Below are 20,295 nucleotides of genomic sequence, written 5' to 3' on the forward strand. Positions count from 1 at the left end.
GCAACAACCCTTTTGCAATTGTTCTGCTTTCACAAAGATTCTGGGGAAATGTTATTTCCCAACAGAAAACTGATTAATTTAAAACACTGATCACATCTGCACCATGACATCTTCCCTGTCAGGCTGACATCAGTTTACAGGAAATGCTTGTGAAAATAAATAATAAATCAGAGAATGCAGCTTGGTTGTTGTCATATTTACATTGTGATATTTTCAAAACACAATCAAAACAAAACAAAAACTGAGATTTCACATACAATAGGGTGTGTACATGAGGAGAGAAGCATTACCATTAATTCCAGTTACGCACCCTCCTCAGTATTGTGCAGGTTCATGCAAGTCAAATTCTGTCTTCAGGTACATTAGCATTGTGACACTAAATAAGTTTAAATCTTAAAGCCTTGCTGACGTGTTATAAACTAAACGTGTGATAACTCCTCTCGCTGGTTTTTGCTCAATAAGGACTCACAAAAAGGCAACACTGATTTTAATCATTACCAGTCATAGGCCTGGGCATCGTGTGAAGCTGTCCAATGCTAGTACAGATACAATATCCAAGTGTGGGTAGTTGGTAACTATGTGATATGTTTTTGATACCTTACTTTGAGGGTTTTCAACATGTTTTTTTCTGCAAAGCCTTTGACTGTGGTCTAACTCAAGCCATTCAAATACTTTTCTGAAATAGAATATAGTCTAAAATTGGCAAAATTGGATTAAAGGGGACCTATTATCCTCTTTTCCAGATCCACTAGAGTAGCTTTGCATGATTCACAGTTCAAAAAAAGTCCTTATTTATCTAAAACTGCCTGTTATTCAGTTGAGCCTCTAACTGAAACAGACAATATAAGCACAGACCTTCCTAATTTCCTATGATCAGACGACCTTTGAGAAGCCTGCTGAGGAGCAGCACCCAGCGCTTGTAAGCACCACCTCATCCTTTTACCGGTGTGGAGGTTCTGAAGTAAACTGTAATAACGAAGTGACTAGTTACTAAAATTAAGTAACAGACGATAACTGATTGGAAATGGAGGCTTTTCAAATCCATCTGTACATGTTTGAGCCCGAATCTGATGTGAAATACGAGAGTGGAGGGCACAAACATTCGCCACAACAAAGATTACAGCAGGACGTCTGTTTGGTAAATGTTGTGTCCATTCCCTGTTTATTGTGCGATATAACCATGGATTTAGTCTTTCAATATCAATCTGTATATAAAAATGTTTCCATATATTCCATATATGCACATGTGGGAAATTCACTAAAATGCTGACTTAAGCAGAAAATGTCTGCTGTCAGGAAATAGCAAAGCTAATGTTGCTCATAAAATGTTATTTTGCTTTCGCCAAATGACTGTATAGTAAACTTGCACTGTCGGTTGTTTGTATACAAAGGGAATTTGCATTGACTAAACACTCTTCTCCACAGGGCTAAAATTAACCAAACTCTTACAAGCCAATGTTCTAACTAGTTTTGTTTGAGGGGGTGACAAACTAGCTGGTAGATGAACATTATGCGAAATTGCTACATGGTAATGTAGATAAGTAACAGAAGAAAACCCTGGAATACAAACGAAAAAGCTAGGCAAGAGAAAATCCCCAAAACCACAATTTGGGCACTTTAAAATCAGGAACTGTCTAATAAAAGAAGAACAAAACAAACAAGGAGTAAGAATCTAGGAAAGCACCCAATACCAGATTTTATCACTTTCAATACCTGGACACATTTAGGCCAGTATTAAAAAGTGCTGAGGGAGTGCTGTAACCAGCTCTAATCAGTTACTGGAGTACACTGTTCAGCCAGTCCTGCAGGTTCACTGGCGCCATCCATGTGCTACTGTGAGTCCATTCACACAGTGAGAAATCACCAACCATATTATCATGACACAGATATGAAAAACACACAGTTCTTCTAGTGGCATATGTTTCTCCATACTCACAAATTTGAGGACATTCAAATTGACTGAGCCATTCTGACAGTTCATATCATAGGGCGGGCAGGTTCTCTGTGTTGCTTGTATGTAACCAGTGCACAGTTGCCACAGCATGTTCACTAACTTGCCTGTTTATTAGGTACACCTAGCTGAAAGTAATGCAGTCTAATAAAGCAATCCTGCATTATTATGACCATTATAATGTTCAGAATATGTCGCAAATGTTTCAGAGAGGTGTTGATTCATCTTTACGATCATTTAGTAGTTGATATATACTGTATGGGATGGTGTAATGCAGTACAATTCAACAGGAATACAAAGTACATTATTCCGAACATCATAACCTTCATAAATGTAGAATTTACTGAAAAGCTAGTGTAATACTGACTACATTAATTTGAAATAGGTCTACCTAATAAACCAGCAGCGAGTATGGTAAAAAATAAAATAAAAAAAAGATTGAAAAACATACAGACAAGATCTAAATACCTAACTGCAGCTTCTCAGTTGAAAGATTTGCTGCTTGCTTTTCTCTTATGACAGCAAAACCAATTACTTGCAAATATTTAGAGTAAAATTGGTTCCTGGTACCTCTCCACTTAGCTTCATGGCCTTGAGCATTTAGAATAACTGGAAAAGCCTACATGATGTGCACAGTAAAGCATCATTGTTATGTAATAAGGAGAAATAGTGAAAGCAACTGTCAATGAAGCCTTTACAGGAATAACAATAGTGATATTATGACTTTTGCGGAACCAGTTTGTTTTCCTCATAAGTAAAAAATGAATTTCCAGTCCAGTGGGGGACACCAGGGTGCTTTCCTCTGAACTAAAAAAAAAAACAACCCATCTAGAAATTTCTAGCTGGGTTTCCCAGTGACACTGTTAGCTCGCTGTGAGCTGAGAATAACAGGTGATGTTTGACTCCTGACAACACAACAGGTGTGAACCGGTGACCACAGGGATAAAGTTTACAGACATGTATGGTGAAAGTGAAAGTGGACGAGAGCCTCACTACAGACTGGTCCTATGCTAGGAGGCGACTAGATGACAAACCGAAAGTATGTGTGCATGAGTGTGTGTGTGTGTGTGTGTGTGTGTGTGTGAGTCTGAGCACTGTTTGCAAACGTTAGCATCATGCTAGCTACCGGATAGCACCACTACTAGAGGCTAGTGTGTAAAATCCGCTCAGTTTCCAACAGAAAACGCCAAAACGGCTCAAGGTTCATATGTCCAACACAACTCTAACAGTCCGAGAACATGTCACACACAATACAATATTTACAGGTTACCCAATTTTAAAAATTAAATCGAGTTACTCACTCAGAAACAATCAGCTGACACAACGGTGACTCAGTAGACTGCACGACTTCCGCATTCTTGTGTGATGACTGCAACGCCAACCAATGGTCAGTAAGCAAACGAAACCTTCTAGACCAATGGAGATGGAGAATTCGTACCGGCCAATGAGCGTTAACAACAGTGCAGCGAGTGAATCACACACACCCACAGCAAAGCCAATCAAGTGCCACGAAACTCCTGCAGCGCACCAATAGAAAATCACAGCGCGGCACAAAGTGGACACACACACACACACACGCACACACACACACACACACACAGTACGGTAAGTGTGCACCGGCGCACGTAGCGATATCAGTCATAGGTCAGCAGGGAGTTAAAATAAAAGATAAGTTTCAGTTTTCAAAACAGAAATGAGGAACTTTGAAACTGAATCTTATATCCCTGTGGTTTAAAAAAACAAACCCTAAAATAAGCCACAGGGAAACAAAACTAAGAAAGAGAAGCGTGAAAGGGAAGTGTAAATAACTTTTGAAAGGTCAAAGCAGAAGGACGGGGTGTTTTCAGATGAGATTTGATAAAGATCAAGCCAGCCTTATCTCCCCTGCATAGAGAGAACTGGTGTAAATCTGAAAGCAGCATCCCATTAACTGATTAATCGACCAACAGGCATTTAATTCACAAGATTTTTGATATTGATTGCTTGTCAGAAGTCAACAATAAAAAATGTCAAATATGATCTGTTTTTTTTTTTTCTCGTTTTATATGAAATTTATGTGACAAACATATCTCAACACTGGGGTCAGGCAACTGCTGGTAGATCATTTTGGCTGTTTCTGATGTGATGTACCATGAATCGATTAATTAAAGAAAAAAAAAACCAAACAAACCCAGAAATAATCCACAGTTGCAGCCCCAGTCTGATCACTTCTTATTTTGAATTTACATTTGGACCATTTATTCTACACTTAATAATACTTAAAAGTATTTATGCAAACTTCAAGAACGCGTTCTTGTTGTCATGAAGCTCCCCAACAGACAGTGGAATACATGTTTTCATACATCAGACATACAGCGCTGAAGCTGTGGCCAGACACTATTTTTGTCCATCTGCCTCGTCTGTTACAGCCTGGACCTGACCTCATATGCTCTCCAATACTAGTCAACAGCCACACAGCGGCTCACCTCACCCCTACGTTTGCTCCGATCCTGTGGCATTTTCCCCTGCACAGCTAGGCCACACATAACTCTCATAATGTGAATGGTTTTATGACCTGACATCAGGTTATCAGGCTTTTTTATATGGCAGATATGGTGATGTTCTTGTGCATGTTGCGGCTGATAAAGTGTTGGTTTGGCTCATGACAGCCTGTTTTTTTTTTATTTTTAATTTTATTTATATCCTCTCTCAGTGTGTGAATCCTTACGTGAGGGAGATTAATGGCTGTTAATAAAATATATACTCACTCATGATTAATTATGAAAACAGATAATTCACACAAGTTATTTAATCAGTTCATGTGCAGGTAGAAAGTTCTGGCTTGAACACACACTGACCTCACAGTACATGGTTGCTGTTTCTGGTGGTGTATGTCAGACACTATTGCTCCCTCTGGTGGTGTAAATCAGAAAGCAGAGGGAGAGGATTTGGTTTGGTGTAATCCTACATTATCTCTCATTTTGTACCCTTAACACTACTACTTCTGAGTCGTGGCTCACTGCAGCACTATCAGTTCAGTTCTTAACATTATTGATGCCCTAATTTTTTTATTATTACATAAAAGATCTTCCCCTGAGCTTTATTTACTTAAGAGGTATAATAAGTATCTCAGGCAAAACATCCCAAGCTAGCTTGAATGTAGTGTCTGTATTTCATTACTTTCCCTCCGCTGAGGCTAATGTGTCTATGCCTCTATGACAACAAAGGCTCTGAGGACTGATTAGACACTGGACCCCAGACAGAGAACACAACATGGGCCACTGCTGTTGAGCTTTTTAGCTCAAGTGCAACGGGAAGTGAGGAGGTGGACAGGTGGGTGTTGATCCCAAAGGACCAATCACAGCTGGTCATCAGGTCAGTACTTATCTGCACGCTGTCGGGCCAGGCACTGATTTTGATCTCTCTCTTTTCTCTGGACTCTGGCCCATCTTTAATCACGCCATGGTAAGAGACTTCACCATCATCAGAGTCATTAATGACGAGTAGGTGTGGGACATTAGATATTTTCTCAGATGAGTAATTGAGGAGATAATTGGATCTTCAGTGGATAAGAACCATTGAAGTCACATTAGAAATATGAGATCTGTGGAGAGCAGGTTAGTCTGAGCATTTGCTGATGAAGTTTATATCTTTTGATTGATGAATGATGATTTATATCTTTTCTTCCTTTTTAGACGAGCTACACAGATAAAGGGGAGAAGGTGAGATTAAAACTGTCTTTTAAACAGGAGTCTGATGTGTGATGTAGTTTGATATATGCACTTAACATTACTGTAAGTTCTGCAGGAGAAGGCCTAAATCACACATTAACAAATTCCTCTAAAACACAAAAAAATCCACTTAACTATGATGTGATTGTTTCACATAAGTATGATTCTTTTATAATGTTCCATACTATACTTTTTCTTCTGTTATACTTTTTTCTTTTAGCCCGAAAGAGGAAGGTTTGTCAGATTTCATCATATCACCTTCTGGGTCGGCAATGCGAAACAGGTCAGTATGCAAACACTGACATATGACTATAAGTTAACTTTGTGTTGTCACCTGTGTCACTTTCATGATCTCAGCACCACTTAAAGCACATCTAATTATTTGCCACAATATTCATATTTGGATTTGGATGAACTTTTTGGAGACAAAATTAGATTTAAAATATATTTTATTTAAAGAATTGTACAAATTTTAGTACTGACATAAAAATCTTTTGATTTTGATTTATTAACTATATAATAATTGTACATTTATTGTCCATATACAGTTTGTTGTTTCTAAGACCACGAGCTTCACTTCAGAACCAAAAAAGAAGCAAAGCTAATTGAACTTCTTGTCTGAGCTGAGCTGTTTAATCTCCAGCCCCTGCTCCAGATCAATTTCACATTCATTTCTGAGTAACATTTTAAACATTTTAAAGCTGAGCCAATTAATTGATTAATTGATGACAATTGACAGAAAATTCAACTATGCTGATAATAACTTCATTGTTTCAGTAATTTTTCAAGCAGAAATTACAAAAATCATAATAACCTCTCTTTATCATATGTGACAGTGAAGTTAGTGTCTTTGGGGTCTGGAGTGTTGTTTGTTAAACAAAAAAAAATATATAATATATATATATATACATATCTGAGGACTTCACCTTCAGCTAAGGCAAAATATAATAAGCATTTTTCATGATATTCTGGCCATGAGAAACTGATCGGATTAATCGATAATGAAAATAAGATATACCAGATTGATGCATAATATGGAAATTTACAGAGTAGGAAATACCAGAAATCTGACTTACTTTCATATTAAAAAGCTTCTCATATTTTCTTAGTCTATCTCATCTTTGTGGCTCAGCACACAGGCCAGGCAGCACACAGCCAGGACTAGAATACATTATACAGTCTATGTGACTTTGTTAAAGTTCATCAGAAATAGACTGAAGTCTCATCACTTTGCAGGCAGCGTCGTTCTACTGTGATAAGATGGGCTTCGAGCCTTTGGCCTATAAGGGTCTGGAGACCGGCAGCAGAGAGGTGGTGTCTCATGTTATCAGACAGGATAAGGTATGCAGTGTAACGTCCTGTGCTAATGGATTTAATAAACGCTCACAAGTGATTGATTTTACATCATTATCCATGATCTATTGTCCTCTACACAAACACAACCACCCCCCCTCTCTCCTCACAGATCATGTTTGTGTTTGAATCTCCGCTAAATCCTGGAAATGAAGGCAAGTTTCCTCATCAGACAACAGAGCCTATATGAACAGAACACACAGCACAAACATGTCTGCATTTCTGTATGTTTTTATCTTTTCTCAGTGATGGGAGAGCACTTGATCAAACACGGAGATGGAGTCAAAGACATTGCTTTCCAAGTGGAAGACTGTGACTTCTTAATCAAGGTAACTGATAACAGAGGACCTGCGTTTGATGTTGATGTGCTCATGGATGTAGTTGTAGTTTGCATTGAAGTGGCCACACCCTGCAGGAAGTAGACTCTGATTGAAATTTAGCTGCAAGAGGCAGAAATGATTTTCATATTATTTGACAGTCATGGCCAGTGTGTTAAACTGGCCAGTGTGTTTTCTGGGAAATTAGATATTTACAGTTCTTAGCATTTCACACAGTTGTACATTTATTTACAAATTACTGACATCTTTTAGTATTACCAGTATATGAATACTCTTACAATACTGTTACAAGCACAAGTTCAAAATCAAAAAAGGATTAGAATCAAATGAATCTTAAAAGTAAAAGTACTTTTACTTTTTACATTGTGCAGAATGACCTGTTGAGAATAATTATTGTTGGTATATTGTTGGATTATAATTATTGATGCATTACTTTTTTTTATAATGTATGTTGGTAGTGAAGGTGGAGCTCATTTTTATTACTTCATATGTTTCTGGGCAGCTTGTGAATTTTTGAGTGGAATTATAAAATAGCAGAAAATAGAGATACTCAGGTATTTTACCTCAAAACTGTACTGACCGTGGGTTCAGTACAAATGTAACAGAGGAAATAAGAGAAGTTATAGATTTGAGGCCCACTGCATTCAGATTCACTCTCTTCTGATAAGTTTTAAGATGAAATTTTTAACTACAGTTCTATCTCTTCCTACCTGTTTCAGTCCAGTTTCAAGAGATAAACCTAACCTGATTTGTACTGTGTGACTTACACATCATACTATAGATACTCTAGATACTATAGATGGGGTAAGATGAGTGTGGTGCTCTCAGTGTGTGTTGAAATAGGGCAAACATGCTGGTGTTGTGACAGCCTCAGCTACAGTGCAGCCTTGATGTCTGGTGGCTCATTTGAACTCTTATGCTTAGTCAAGGTCGGGCTGGAGGTTTGGGTAACCTCTGTCCCCCAGGTGGCTGCAGATACGCAGCTACCACTGACTTAATGCAGAGATCAACAGTAGCATCATGTAATGTATGTAAAGTAGTAGGTCAGAGCCTGCACTGTGTAGGAAGATATTCTGTCTTCAGCCACTGGAGGGCTTCCAGGAGCCATCTACAGTCAGAAACGCAGGGTTGTATATTGCTCCTGTATTTCCACACTGATCCCAACACTGCTCCACCAACAGACAGCTAGAGAGCGAGGAGCTGTAGTCGTCAAGGAGCCCTGGGTGGAGCAGGACAGCCATGGGAGGGTCAAGTATGCTGTGGTTCAAACGGTACGTAAAGAGTGACGCACGTTTGAGAGCCTTATGTAAATTCACACATGAGACTGGAGATGAATAACTGTTGTGTCAATGTTTTGTCCTCAGTATGGAGATACAACACACACACTCATTGAATACCTCGGACCCTACAAAGGCCTTTTCCTGCCCAGCTACAAAGAGCCTCTGTTCAGGGATCCTCTGTTAGCCAAACTGTGAGTCTCTTACATAACAACGTCTTTTTGTGCTACGAAATGTAACCTAAATACATTTGGGGGCATTTTAATTCTAAATTTTTTTGTGTAAATTTATAGCAATTATATATTTAAAAAAAAGGTTAAGCATTTCACAACATCCCTCATCTTTCATACGTCCTCTTTTAGTCACACTGAATCTATAATGAAGCTCTACTCACATCTACATCTACTCAGATCCTTTATTACATAAAATAAATAAAAATAAAAATAAATAAAAGTACAAATACTACTGTTTATAATGCTCCATCACATATACAATTTAAAGTATTGTATTAAAAATGTTACATCAGTAAAAGTGCAGAAGTATTAGTAGTAAAATGTACTTAAAGAGTCAAAAGTAGAAGTACCCATTACACCCTAGTACCCTAGTGGCTGAGCAAATGTACTTAGTTACTAGTTACTTCACTTTACTTTTTACTTTACTCAATTATGTTAATTTTTTAAAAATATTTCTTTTTATAATAATATGTCTAATAATATGTCTAATTTGGCCTTACATGCCAGGAAGTGTTTTACCAGGTTGTCTTATAAATCTTTAAAGGATTTTATGCTGTGTAGTGTAAGTTTGACAGTGTCAGTGAAAGATGACATTTTATTCCAATTTATTCCAGACTGTTGTCCTTTGGTATTTTTCATTAACAGAAGAAAACAAAACCACTTACTGTCACAACTCCTTTGAAAAAATGTTCATCCCTCCCAGATTTGAACCAAAAATACAAAATAAATCAATTTTGTGGCAGATAGAAATGTAGAAAAAATTAGGGTACTGGGTATTCTCAATGATTTTTGGTGCACCTTCATGGAAAAGTACCCATGTGCTTTTTTTTTTTTTTCTTTTTCTTTGTAGTCCACCAGGAGGTTTGAACTTCATCGATCACATTGTGGGAAACCAGCCAGATGACCAAATGGTGCCAATTTCAGACTGGTAACGCTCCTGTTTAATCGCACGTACACACTCGACTGGCACAGGGGACACACAAAGGGGCAAAAGGACAAGTAAACACATCACAAACAGTCAGGGTGAAATGTTCGTCCCCAGCGTCCTCCACTGGTCTATAAAACTAAAAGAGCATATTTTGTTTCAAGAGGAAAGGAAGGACGTTCAATTCCAAATAAGGTTTGGCTTGTTTCTTTAGCTTATCATCAGATTTTCTGTTTGTGTTCTGCAATTACCAGGTATCAGAAGTGTTTGATGTTCCACCGGTTCTGGTCAATAGACGACAAGCAGATCCACACACAGTACAGTGCACTGAGGTCCATAGTGGTGACGAACTATGAAGAGACCATCAAGATGCCCATCAACGAACCTGCCATTGGGAAGAAGAAGTCACAGATCCAGGTGTGACTTTTTCATACAACTCTCACAGTTACTGTCTTTGGCTCTTGGTTTATCACAGTGGTTTGTTCTGTAAACTGTCCCTCAGGGGCCACATGTGGCTCCGCAGCAGACTGAGTGCGAAATGAACAATTGACATTAACATTTGTGACACCTCATGGTTTATAGTCCTGCCTCAGTGCATTTCATGTTGTGCATCTCTCCCTGTACAGGAATATGTGGACTATAATGGGGGACCAGGGGTTCAGCACATCGCCCTCAATACGTCAAACATTATCCAGACTGTGAGTCTCCCATGTTGAATTACCATCAAAAAGTTCATCCCCAGCCTCCTAAATTTACAAGTAAAGACAAGTTTTAGATCATGCTTTTTTTTCTTTTTTTTCTCTTTTTGTCTTAAAACAGATCATAAACCTGCGAGCCCGAGGGATGGAGTTCCTCGCAGCGCCTGACACATACTATGACACCCTGCGGGAGAAACTCAAAACCGCCAAGATCAAGGTGAAGGAGGACCTCAACCGCTTACAGGTGAGGAGATGTTATTATTGCAGCAAGGGTGAAATTATTTTATGGCCTTTTTGCATGTGCACTAAAATATAAACTGTGTTTCCTTTTAAGGAGCTGAAAATCTTAGTTGACTTTGATGACAAGGGCTATCTCCTCCAAATCTTCACCAAGCCTGTGCAGGACAGACCGACCCTTTTCCTGGAGGTCATTCAGCGGAACAACCACTTTGTAAGCGACCAGTTTGAGCAAATCTACTGATAAACTGAGGGAAATCTTTTAGCATTTATGTCTTTGCTATGTTTAACCCCTCACTGATGGGATTTACATGTCTGTGGTCTTGTTTAAGAAGCCGAGTCGAACACCTGTTTACAGCTCCCACCCAGTGCGAACAGCCTAACAGTAGCCCACTTGTAAAAGCTCAGTAAATCTATCACAGGTACAGATTAAAAGGCTCACTGCTTCACAGTGAGGGGGATCTTTGGATTGAGTTGCACCCTGTGGCACTTAATTTATAACACCCAGCACCCATTCTGCTTGTCAGAACAGGCACATCGTGTCACTCTCCAGCATTTCAGCGAGTCTACAGATGTGGATACAATGCATGAAAGTGAGAAACTGAACCTGAACCGCAGCAAAGAATCTCTCAGAGCAACCACCAACTCTTGATCTTTTGATTATCTATGAAAATATTTACACGATTAATTTGCGAGCTGCCGGTGAGTACAGCTCCCTGTCAGAGAGGTGAGAATATATATCTGCCATTGGTGAGCCAACATCAAAGTGTTGAACGCTGCGAACGGTCTCTGAGAGAAGATCCCCAGAGCCATAACAAATGACACAGAAGGAGGCAGATCTCTGGGTAATTAGCCATCTGTGTGTGTCTGTTCTCTGTCCAGGGCTTTGGGGCAGGAAACTTCAAGTCTCTCTTTGAGGCCATTGAGAAGGACCAAGACGCCAGGGGCAACCTCACTGTGCTGACACCCAAAGGGCAGGCCAAAACCTTTAACTGATCCACGCACTGCTGCTGCCAAACCACACTTAGACTGTTATATATGGCTCTACATTTCAGAGGCAATCAACAGCACCCACCACAACTACAGTATATCAAACGCATATACAGGGTGTTGAATATCTTCATGTGACGAGCTGAAAGTGTTATCAGATATGCTGTAAGCTGTCAGCGGACTGCATGCTGTATGGCTAAATAAAGAAACTCATGTTCATGTGCACTGGTGCGTCTGTTTGGGAACCAGGGTACAGATATTAAAGGAAAAGTTCATCATTTTGGGACCTAGATTTATTTGGTAGCTTGCTGAGAGTTTCTTGAGAAAATTGATACCAGTCTCATGTCTGTACAGAAAATATGAAGCACAGGTTAAAAAAAGAGATAGTTTTTATACTTCACTTTTTATACTTGTTGCTTCAGACAGAACTGGGCTAGCTGATTCCCCATTTCCAGTCTTTGTGCTAAGCTAAGATATATATATATATATATATATATATATGTATATATGTATATATATATATATATATATGTGTGTGTGTGTGTGTGTGTGTGTGTGTGTGTGTGTGTGTGTGTGTGTGTGTGTGATTATCTACTCTGCTCCATGTCAGTCAAGAAATTTATTGGACCATATAAAACACATCAATGGTCATCAACCTTTACATTCACAACAGGGGTTCATAGTTCAAATCCAGCAGAGTTCCTCTTTAGGTATGTGTTGATTTCATGTAGGTTTGAAAACAGATAATTACAAAAGTCATATCTGCACTTGCATCAGAAAAAAAGTTCCTGTTGCTTTACAGTGAAGAGATATTACAACATCACTGTCAGCATTCGAAACACTTCACTTATAATGGTGTTAGAGAAAACTCTTTTCACAGGGTGGTTACAACAATCCCTTACTGGGGTCAGTCACCACACTCATCTCACCCCACACACACACACACATATATATATACATATATATATGTGTGTGTGTGTGTGTGTGTGAACATTTCTTTCCATGTGTATAGGGGCGTCCATGATTTCTTTATAAATATGTAAGGAAAATATAATCTACCATCCTATGGGATATCTTCATTCTTTCAGCTGAGAATTGACTTTATGTGGTTTAAGTGTAGTAAATATCCACTACTGAGTTTCAGTTTTTTCAGTTTGATTTTGTTTTATTCAGATCCAGGAGTATATAAGAGCGATACATTGGAGGAGCCTGGATCAAATTTATGCATCTAATCTCTAGTATAATATTTTTGTCATCTACATTCTCATCTGTCCACCATAGATTTTGATTGGTGGTTATACTCTTGATGAAATACAAGCTCTTTTTCCATTTTGTATTATCTTAAAATCCTTGTCCCAATTATCATTTGACTTTTGCAGTTAATAATGTGTAAATTGTTTATCAAGCAGTACATTACATACACTACTCTTTAAATACAACCTCCTCAAAGGGTCCTGGCACCAAGTCATATCATCAGAATCAGAATCAGAATCAGAATCAGTTTTATTGCCAAGTATGTTTCCACATACAAAGAATTTGTTTTGGTGATTGGTGCAATTGGAGGTTCTTGGAGGTTCTTGTAAACAACAGGTTTACACAGTTTTAGTTTCTGCCTGAATCAGGTGGACCATGACATCATGAAATATTCCTTAATACAACTCATTTGACTGTATAGAAGATTCCCTGGATTCTCCTGCAGAACAATGTATCGACACAGAGGTTTTATTTCAAAATAATTTATTTGCATATACTTGGAATGAAGACAGGTTGATACATCTGTGATGGCACTGGTCAGTTTCCATATAGGAACATTCAGTCTATATAGAAACCACTCTTTCAAACCTGGACAAAATGGATAAATATATTAGTAAATAAATATATTAGTGACATGTCACTATATTGAAATGTTCTATTATATATAAAATACAACACTATTTCATTTCTGTTTTTGTTGTTCTCTTTTTGTACACAAAGTATCCAAAATATACTGATATATCCCTTAAAGTTCTGCAGGGATCTTTACTCTATTAGAAAAGGCAGTTTCAGCTCATTATTCTTGCAAAACATAACAAAACAAACACATTAACAATGCAAAGAGAAAGATCTTGAAGAGGATGAAATCACATCAGATATTCTGCAGCATCACCAAATGCTATTTTTTTTAATGTGCTGATAGTTTTGGGATTGTTTTGAATTAATACTATGAGATTTGTGTTGTTTTCTTTTTTTTTTTTTTTTTTTTTTTATATATAAAATCTACTGAAGCCAAAGTGCTGCTTGTAATTCAGTCATTTCCATCTCAGAGACTGTTTGGGCGGGAAAAAATAACAGACAAGGAAACTCTGATACTTTAGCTGGAGGATGCTGTGTGAGGTATTAGTCTGAGGAACTGCAGGTGAGAAGTTCTGCATGATTGTCCAAAAATATTGAGTCCAAAATGATTTCTACTTCGATTCTAGCATGTTCCCTCATGTCAGTGAAAGAACTTTTCATTTGGAGATTTACGGACAGGGATAAAGCAGGAAAAAAGGCACAACACATGTTATGTTGTTGGTTCATGGTGTTAAAGATTTTGCATCTTTGGTTGGACAGGTAAGAGCTTAGTGTGTTGGGAGCTTCCTGATTTAGGATTATAAACAGAAAGAATAAGGCACATGTAAGGTTTTAGTAAGTGCTACTGGTTATGCTGCAATACCCATGAGCTCTTTGTCTGCTGTGTCTGCAGTCTGACTGCAAAGAAAAATCCTTTCACATTTTCACTGAGCCTTTAAGGGAAAGTCCACGGTAAAACAGAATTCCTCTTCCTCTGATTATTTAGTCTAGTGCATGTGGGCATGAAGACGTCTGTGGTTAAGCCAATACAAGATCTTTGATGGCATGATGAGGTCGCCTTTTATCTACACAGTTTATGTGGACACAGACATTTTCCTGGATCATAAGCAGAATTTCTGGTAACAAAGATTTTTCAACATGATTCTAACTTTGAGAGACGGTTAAACATTTTAAAAACCACTAGAATGTAAAAATATATATATATATCTTTACTCAATACTGTATTTGATTTCTGATTTAAGGTGGATTTTCCTTCAAGTGCTGCAAGCTAAAAACAGGGAGTGGCAATGCACATTTACCACAACAAAGGATTTTTTTCCCGGGGTTTTATTACGGTAACTAAGATAAATTCTTCCCATTTTTCCAGTGTTTGATTGTTCCTGAGACTTTTCTCAGACTCTACCCATTGTAAGTGTGAAATCATGGGAAACACACACCAAGCTTTCATTAAACTGGTGCTAATGCAAACAGACTCAGCTGATGCTTGGGACTGTATGGTCTACCTAGCATGGCTTTACTCCAGTTATATTATTATCATTATTATAAAGTCACTATGTCTTTGCAGTGGCTGCGATGTAGAACATTTCTCTAGAGCTTTAGTTGCTGGAAGACGGCAGGAGGGTATATCCTCTTTGGAGGATGATGGGACACTGTGATGAATTGGGCATTAAAGGAGCAGAGGATACGGTTGTTATCCTTCTGATAAGGCCTGTTCACTCTGCACAGATCAGGGGGTTCAACAGCACTGAGGTCAAACGTATGAAGTAACCACTGGCAAGAGAAATGACAAGAACGAGACAATAGCTTGTAATGACGATGACATAATTCAGTCAAACTGGTTCATTTTGAAAGGTGAAAAAAAAATTACACACTACAAAAACAAAACAAAAAAAAAACAAAACAAAAAAAAAGGTTCCAAAAACACAAAGAAAAATGTTTAAAAACAGCTGCCATTATTGAAATAATGAAAACAAGGCCCATGCACGGCTCAGCAACCTCAGTGAATGCTCATTGTTTGAGGGGCTGAGCATCAACCTTTCTCTCCATTTGGACAGGTCAGACTGCCAAGAGGATCATTTCTAGTTGAGTTTATGGGAGCTACATGGTTGTGACACAAAAAAATTAAAAAATAAAATAAAATCAAAAATTACTACAGCAGTACCTTTAAAGACCCCCTGTGTGAGGCATGTTAAGAAATCTGAGCTGAGGTAGGCTGGAGGGTAAAGTTTCTCTCAGCTGAGACTGGACTCAGCGAAGGAAGACCAAGATCACACGAGTGAAAGTTAAGTACCTCTAAGATAAATCAAGTTATTTTGTAATAGAGTGAGCAATGCACAGATGGAGTCTCACTTCATCAGGGCTCAACACCCTAAGCAAGGATCATTCGTTAGTTGTCACTAAGGAGCATGGAACTTGTGATATCATGTCAGTAATGAATATTCTTCTTTATAACTGACCAGGAGAAACAGAAAAACACTTTTTCCCCTTTGTGGTGTTTGAGTTGTTTCCCCAGCAACTCCCTGTCTCTACACATTCAAAATAATTCAATGTATTTTGATAATAAAACATCTTTAGCATAATCTAATTACAATAATTTCACAACCCAACTAACTCAGCTGAAAGCGTATTTCAGTGTGTGAGCTCTGAATCCTGGTGGAAGCTGGGGAATCGTCCGGACGAAGGCATTGCTGGTGGAATCATGAAGAAGACATGAGAGCGATTAGCCAATGAGAGGCTTGTCCATTCTGGCTCCTGTGTAGCAGCGTGATAATAGGGGATGCAACAAGTTCTCACACACCAGACTCCTCTTCTGATCCTGTGGACACAAGAGCAGCTCGAGTCAGTATCAAAGCATAAAAAAGAAACAAAAAAAACAAACAAAAAACATAAGCAGACAGGTTTTTAATAAACCAACAGGTTAGCGAAACTCTGGAACAGAATGATCGTATGTAACCTGAAACTTGAGATCTCTGCTAAACTCACCAATCTTAACCCTCTCTCCGCAACTCATATCCAACACACTGCATTATGATGCTGCTACACCTCTCACCTGAAAACTATACTGCTGCTGCCAGCGCAGCAATTCAAAAGCTCCACCTCTACCCCAGCATCCACCTGTAGGCTCTGAGTCTCCCATAAGTTATCTTCATCACGCCCCACCCCATGCTGCGCTGAGCCTAGAGGTCAAATGTCAACACTTATGTTATTCTACTTCACATAAAAATCCACTTGGCTGAACTGGGTTTACTTCAGGATTGTTAGATAGTTCGGATCAGTAATTCTCAAAGTGGGGTCTGATGACCGCCAGGGATCCTTGAGGGGGTTCCTGGTGGTCCCCAGCAAAGAGGTGAATAATTTCATTTCACTGTAATTCCACCCATAAGTAACACAATAACAGAATGTATGACTATGTATGATGGGTTTTAGACACTATCTGTAATAAAATATCTAAAAGCAGAAATGTTATTGTTGTTATGTTATAGGACCCTGGGACAAAGCTTATCAAATGGGGGTCTGTGGTCTAATTTGTGTCAGTTTAGGGTTATGCAAAACAGTTTGAGAACCACTGGTTTAGATAATTTGCTAAATTTTGAGTTTGTTTACAGCCACTCTGATGGTCTGACCACCTGATGCTTGCTTTGTTGTGGTGATGTCACCATGTTCCCAGATGTGAGCATTTACTTCAGTGACTGAAATGTTATCATAACCAATAAACGAAAATTATCCTTTCAGACCAAACTCCTGTTCATGGTGTTAAAGATAAAGCAGTGAGACACCCACCCTGATTGTGGTGTAATGTTTGGCAGTATAAACAAATGTTTGTGTTGCAGTCTGCAGCAGGCCCGTGGAACCTGCAGGGGGGCCTGTCCATAGAAGTCCCAGGCCCCAAGAGCTGAGGCTCTGAGCAAGCCTGCTGCACCCGTTTCTGCCACACAACATGGGCCCCGGCACAGCAAGGCCAGTCCTCCATCCCTCCAGAGTCCAGAATGAGGGGCACAGGGAGCAGGGCAGGGTGCAGCTCAGGAGGAGAGCAGCAGAAGCCCGGGCCCTGGCCGTAGTGAATGTGGATGCTACGGTCGTCCTGCAGATCCAGGCTCTGGTGGAAGCGGACAGAGGGACCATCAAGCACACAGCCACTCACTCGCCCAAGAGGAGCGGGAGGGTGTCCGTGTCCCTGGTGGCAGCAGTGGGGTTGGAGCTGTAAGGGGATTGGGGACATCAGAACAGGAGGTCCTGTAGAGCTGCCAGGGTCGAGGTCCTGACACTCTGTCTGTCCCGGGCTGGGCCGATCTGTGGGGTCTGGCTTTGGGCACTGGCAGGGGCTGTGCTTAGGAGGGCAGACAGGTGAGTCTTTGTCCAGGACAAGAGCAGCAGGTGCAGCAGCAGCGGCCCCCTGCTCCTCGTCTGAGCCTCTGCTTAGGCCCTGGCTGTGCTCCCCCTCCTCATAGTGGTGGTGTCTGTGGCGGTGGTAGTGGATGTGGCTGAGCACAGTCTGTGGCTGTTCTTCAGGGCAGCCTGCTTTATTCACCACAGAATCCAGAGACCTGGGCCGAGCCTGGGCACCAGCCTCCAGGCTGTTTCTCCGAGGGCCCCGCCCAGGACCTGGCGCGTAATACACGAATGGATCATAGTCACTACTCAGAGAGCTACGAAAGGTGGACCAGCTGCCATAAACCCCCTGCAGGGATATGTCAGTACAGTTGAGAACTGAGTCACTGGAGGATCCATGACAGGGCCCTGAGCTGGAATCACTCGCTGGCCCATCAGCCAAATATCCACTGCGCTCCGTGTGGTAGCTGCCACCTGAGCAGCTGCCCTCGTCCTGCCGGCTGAGGGCTGGCGCTCCACGGGTCTGTGGTGGGACAGAGGTGGTGTGGTGCAGTCTTGAGCAAGATGCACTGCGCTGGGTCGGACAAGATGAACGATAGTTCTGGCAGGACCGACGAGGGGTGTAGTGGTGAGTGGACGTCCTGCAGTTACCTCCAATCCTGTGGGGCCTTCCGGGACCCTCAGCAGGAAGGCGGTAGCCACAGCCAGAGCCAAGCGGCCTACTGGTGAGGAAACGTAGTGTTTGGGTGTCCATGGGAGAAGAGCCACTGTAGTGGCCCAGAGAGGGATATGGTCCAGAGGGTCCACGGGGATAGTGGGGCCTCATAGAGAAGGGGACAGCATGCTGAGGGAAGGGGTGATTGTGTGGGCTGCTGTAAGGCTGAGGGTGCAGGAAGCCTTGGCTTTGTTCTGGACTCTGCTGGAGCCTGCTCCTCTGGGGCTGCCGCTCTGTCCCTGTGGACCGCAGGAGCAGTTAGAACATACAGAGGACTGCAGGGTTGTAATAGTGACCTAAAGTTTCCTAAACTAAACATCAGAGTGCTAATTCAGTCGATGAAAATAGATTGCAGTCTATGGTTTGACGGGAAGTCTTTAACAAAACTTAACTGGAAATATGCTTGTCCTCACCCATGATGTTGTGCATGCAGAGGGGACAGGTGCGGTGCTGCAGCAGCCAGGGGTCGACGCAGTCTTTATGGAACTCATGAGCGCAGGAGATGATCCTCAGGTGCTGGGAGGAGAATGAGACACAGAAGCAGATTCAAGGATAAATGACAAACAAGTTGCACATTTCAGTAACTAACTAACTGTTCCCCGCTCTGCCGCCTTTTACCTGCCCGTCCTGGAACTCCTCCAGGCAAATGGCACAGACGGGGCTTGAGTTGGAGCTGCTGGCCGACCCCCAGGCCCCTCGGTGGCGGTGTGAGCCTGAGCAGCCCTGAGAGCTGTAGGTTTTGGTCTCCAGTCGACTAATGGCCCGCATGGTCTGCTGATGGACGGAGTCCTGCACACATTAGAAGGGGAGAGGAAGAAAATCCTTTGAAAGGCCTCCAACTGAGCTCTGGATCCAAAGCAATGACAGTTTGTAAGCTTTATACTTCTACCAGTGTTGTTGCTTCCACTCACCCAGGTTCTGTTGGACTTGCACTTGTAGCGAAAAGCAAAGATTAAGACGATGGTCAGAATAGCCAGGACAATGGTGAGCAGGATCCCCACATCATAATGTGGCTGACAAGGGAAAAGATGAAAGAAGGAGAGCAAATATTTATTTTTATAATTTAAAGTCACTACTTTACTATAATTTAAAGCTTAGCAGTGACAAGACAATCTTCTGGAATCTGGAAGAAATCCAGATGTAAGTCTAAAACATGAACACACTGCAAGAATGACTTTGTTGGTTTAGATCTTGTAAATCTTATAAATGCCCTTCAGTGTTTATGATAGTGGACCCATGCACGCCTATCTCCCACCCTCTCCTCTCTATGCTTGTTGGTCCATTTGCATCCTAACACTCAGCTCACAATAAAGTCTGTGTATTTCACACCAAAAACCATTAAACACAGAGTCTCAAGTGGCCTCTCAGCTAACATGGTGTGAAATTTCCCCATTTTTCACACAACTTCCTTTCTGTTCTGCTATTTCCCTGAGCGCTTTCTCCTTCTTCCAGCCCATAAAAGGAAAATCACAGTGCATGAGAGCTCATAATGGTGTGTGTGTATGTGTATGTATGTGTGTGTGTGTGTTTGTGTTTCAGTGCTCACCCATCTAGTCTGCTCCAAAAAGATCTCAATGCGGACTTTGGCCTCCTCGTTCTTGTTGACCAAACCCATCAGCTCCTCAGCATCCTCAGCCTTCACCAGCACGACTGGACGGGGAAGGGAGTCTGTTTCTCGCAGCTGTGTGTGTGTGTGTGTGTGTGTG

The 20,295-nt window shown here is 40.7% G+C and overlaps 3 protein-coding genes across 5 annotated transcripts in view; 1 reads left to right on the forward strand and 2 right to left on the reverse strand.

Annotated features, from left to right (window-relative positions):
- The window catches only part of mtmr4 (myotubularin related protein 4), a 39,920-nt gene extending 36,532 nt beyond the window's left edge, over positions 1 to 3,388 (reverse strand). For both annotated transcript variants that reach the window (XM_071460525.1, XM_071460523.1), the window contains exon 1: positions 3,253 to 3,388. The gene's annotated coding sequence lies outside the window, so the exon portion shown is untranslated. The remainder of the gene's footprint in view (positions 1 to 3,252) is intronic.
- Positions 3,389 to 5,276: 1,888 nt separating this feature from the next.
- On the forward strand, positions 5,277 to 11,937 carry hpda (4-hydroxyphenylpyruvate dioxygenase a). The gene is made up of 14 exons (XM_071460951.1): positions 5,277 to 5,395; positions 5,626 to 5,652; positions 5,882 to 5,944; positions 6,898 to 7,002; positions 7,127 to 7,169; positions 7,261 to 7,343; positions 8,534 to 8,623; positions 8,717 to 8,823; positions 9,713 to 9,790; positions 10,042 to 10,204; positions 10,414 to 10,485; positions 10,607 to 10,729; positions 10,820 to 10,936; positions 11,605 to 11,937. The coding sequence occupies exons 1-14, from the start codon at positions 5,393 to 5,395 to the stop codon at positions 11,716 to 11,718; spliced, it is 1,188 nt and encodes a 395-aa protein (XP_071317052.1). The 5' UTR covers positions 5,277 to 5,392; the 3' UTR covers positions 11,719 to 11,937.
- Positions 11,938 to 13,920: 1,983 nt separating this feature from the next.
- The window catches only part of LOC139607764 (E3 ubiquitin-protein ligase RNF43), an 83,107-nt gene continuing 76,732 nt past the window's right edge, over positions 13,921 to 20,295 (reverse strand). Inside the window, exons 4-9 of one of the 2 annotated variants that reach the window (XM_071460946.1) lie at positions 20,136 to 20,270; positions 19,501 to 19,602; positions 19,208 to 19,378; positions 18,982 to 19,105; positions 17,326 to 18,828; positions 13,921 to 16,360 (exon numbers count right to left, since the gene is read on the reverse strand). In XM_071460946.1, coding sequence (XP_071317047.1) covers positions 16,335 to 16,360; positions 17,326 to 18,828; positions 18,982 to 19,105; positions 19,208 to 19,378; positions 19,501 to 19,602; positions 20,136 to 20,270 — 2,061 coding nt within the window. In that variant the 3' untranslated portion in view covers positions 13,921 to 16,334. The remainder of the gene's footprint in view (positions 16,361 to 17,325; positions 18,829 to 18,981; positions 19,106 to 19,207; positions 19,379 to 19,500; positions 19,603 to 20,135; positions 20,271 to 20,295) is intronic. The other variant, XM_071460947.1, reaches the window with a different exon arrangement.

The sequence above is a fragment of the Trachinotus anak genome, unplaced genomic scaffold, assembly GCF_046630095.1.
Source record: "Trachinotus anak isolate AG129_WGS33_773 ecotype Australia unplaced genomic scaffold, CSIRO_AGI_Tana_v1 ptg000024l, whole genome shotgun sequence".
In the NCBI taxonomy this organism is placed as follows: Eukaryota; Metazoa; Chordata; class Actinopteri; order Carangiformes; family Carangidae; genus Trachinotus; species Trachinotus anak.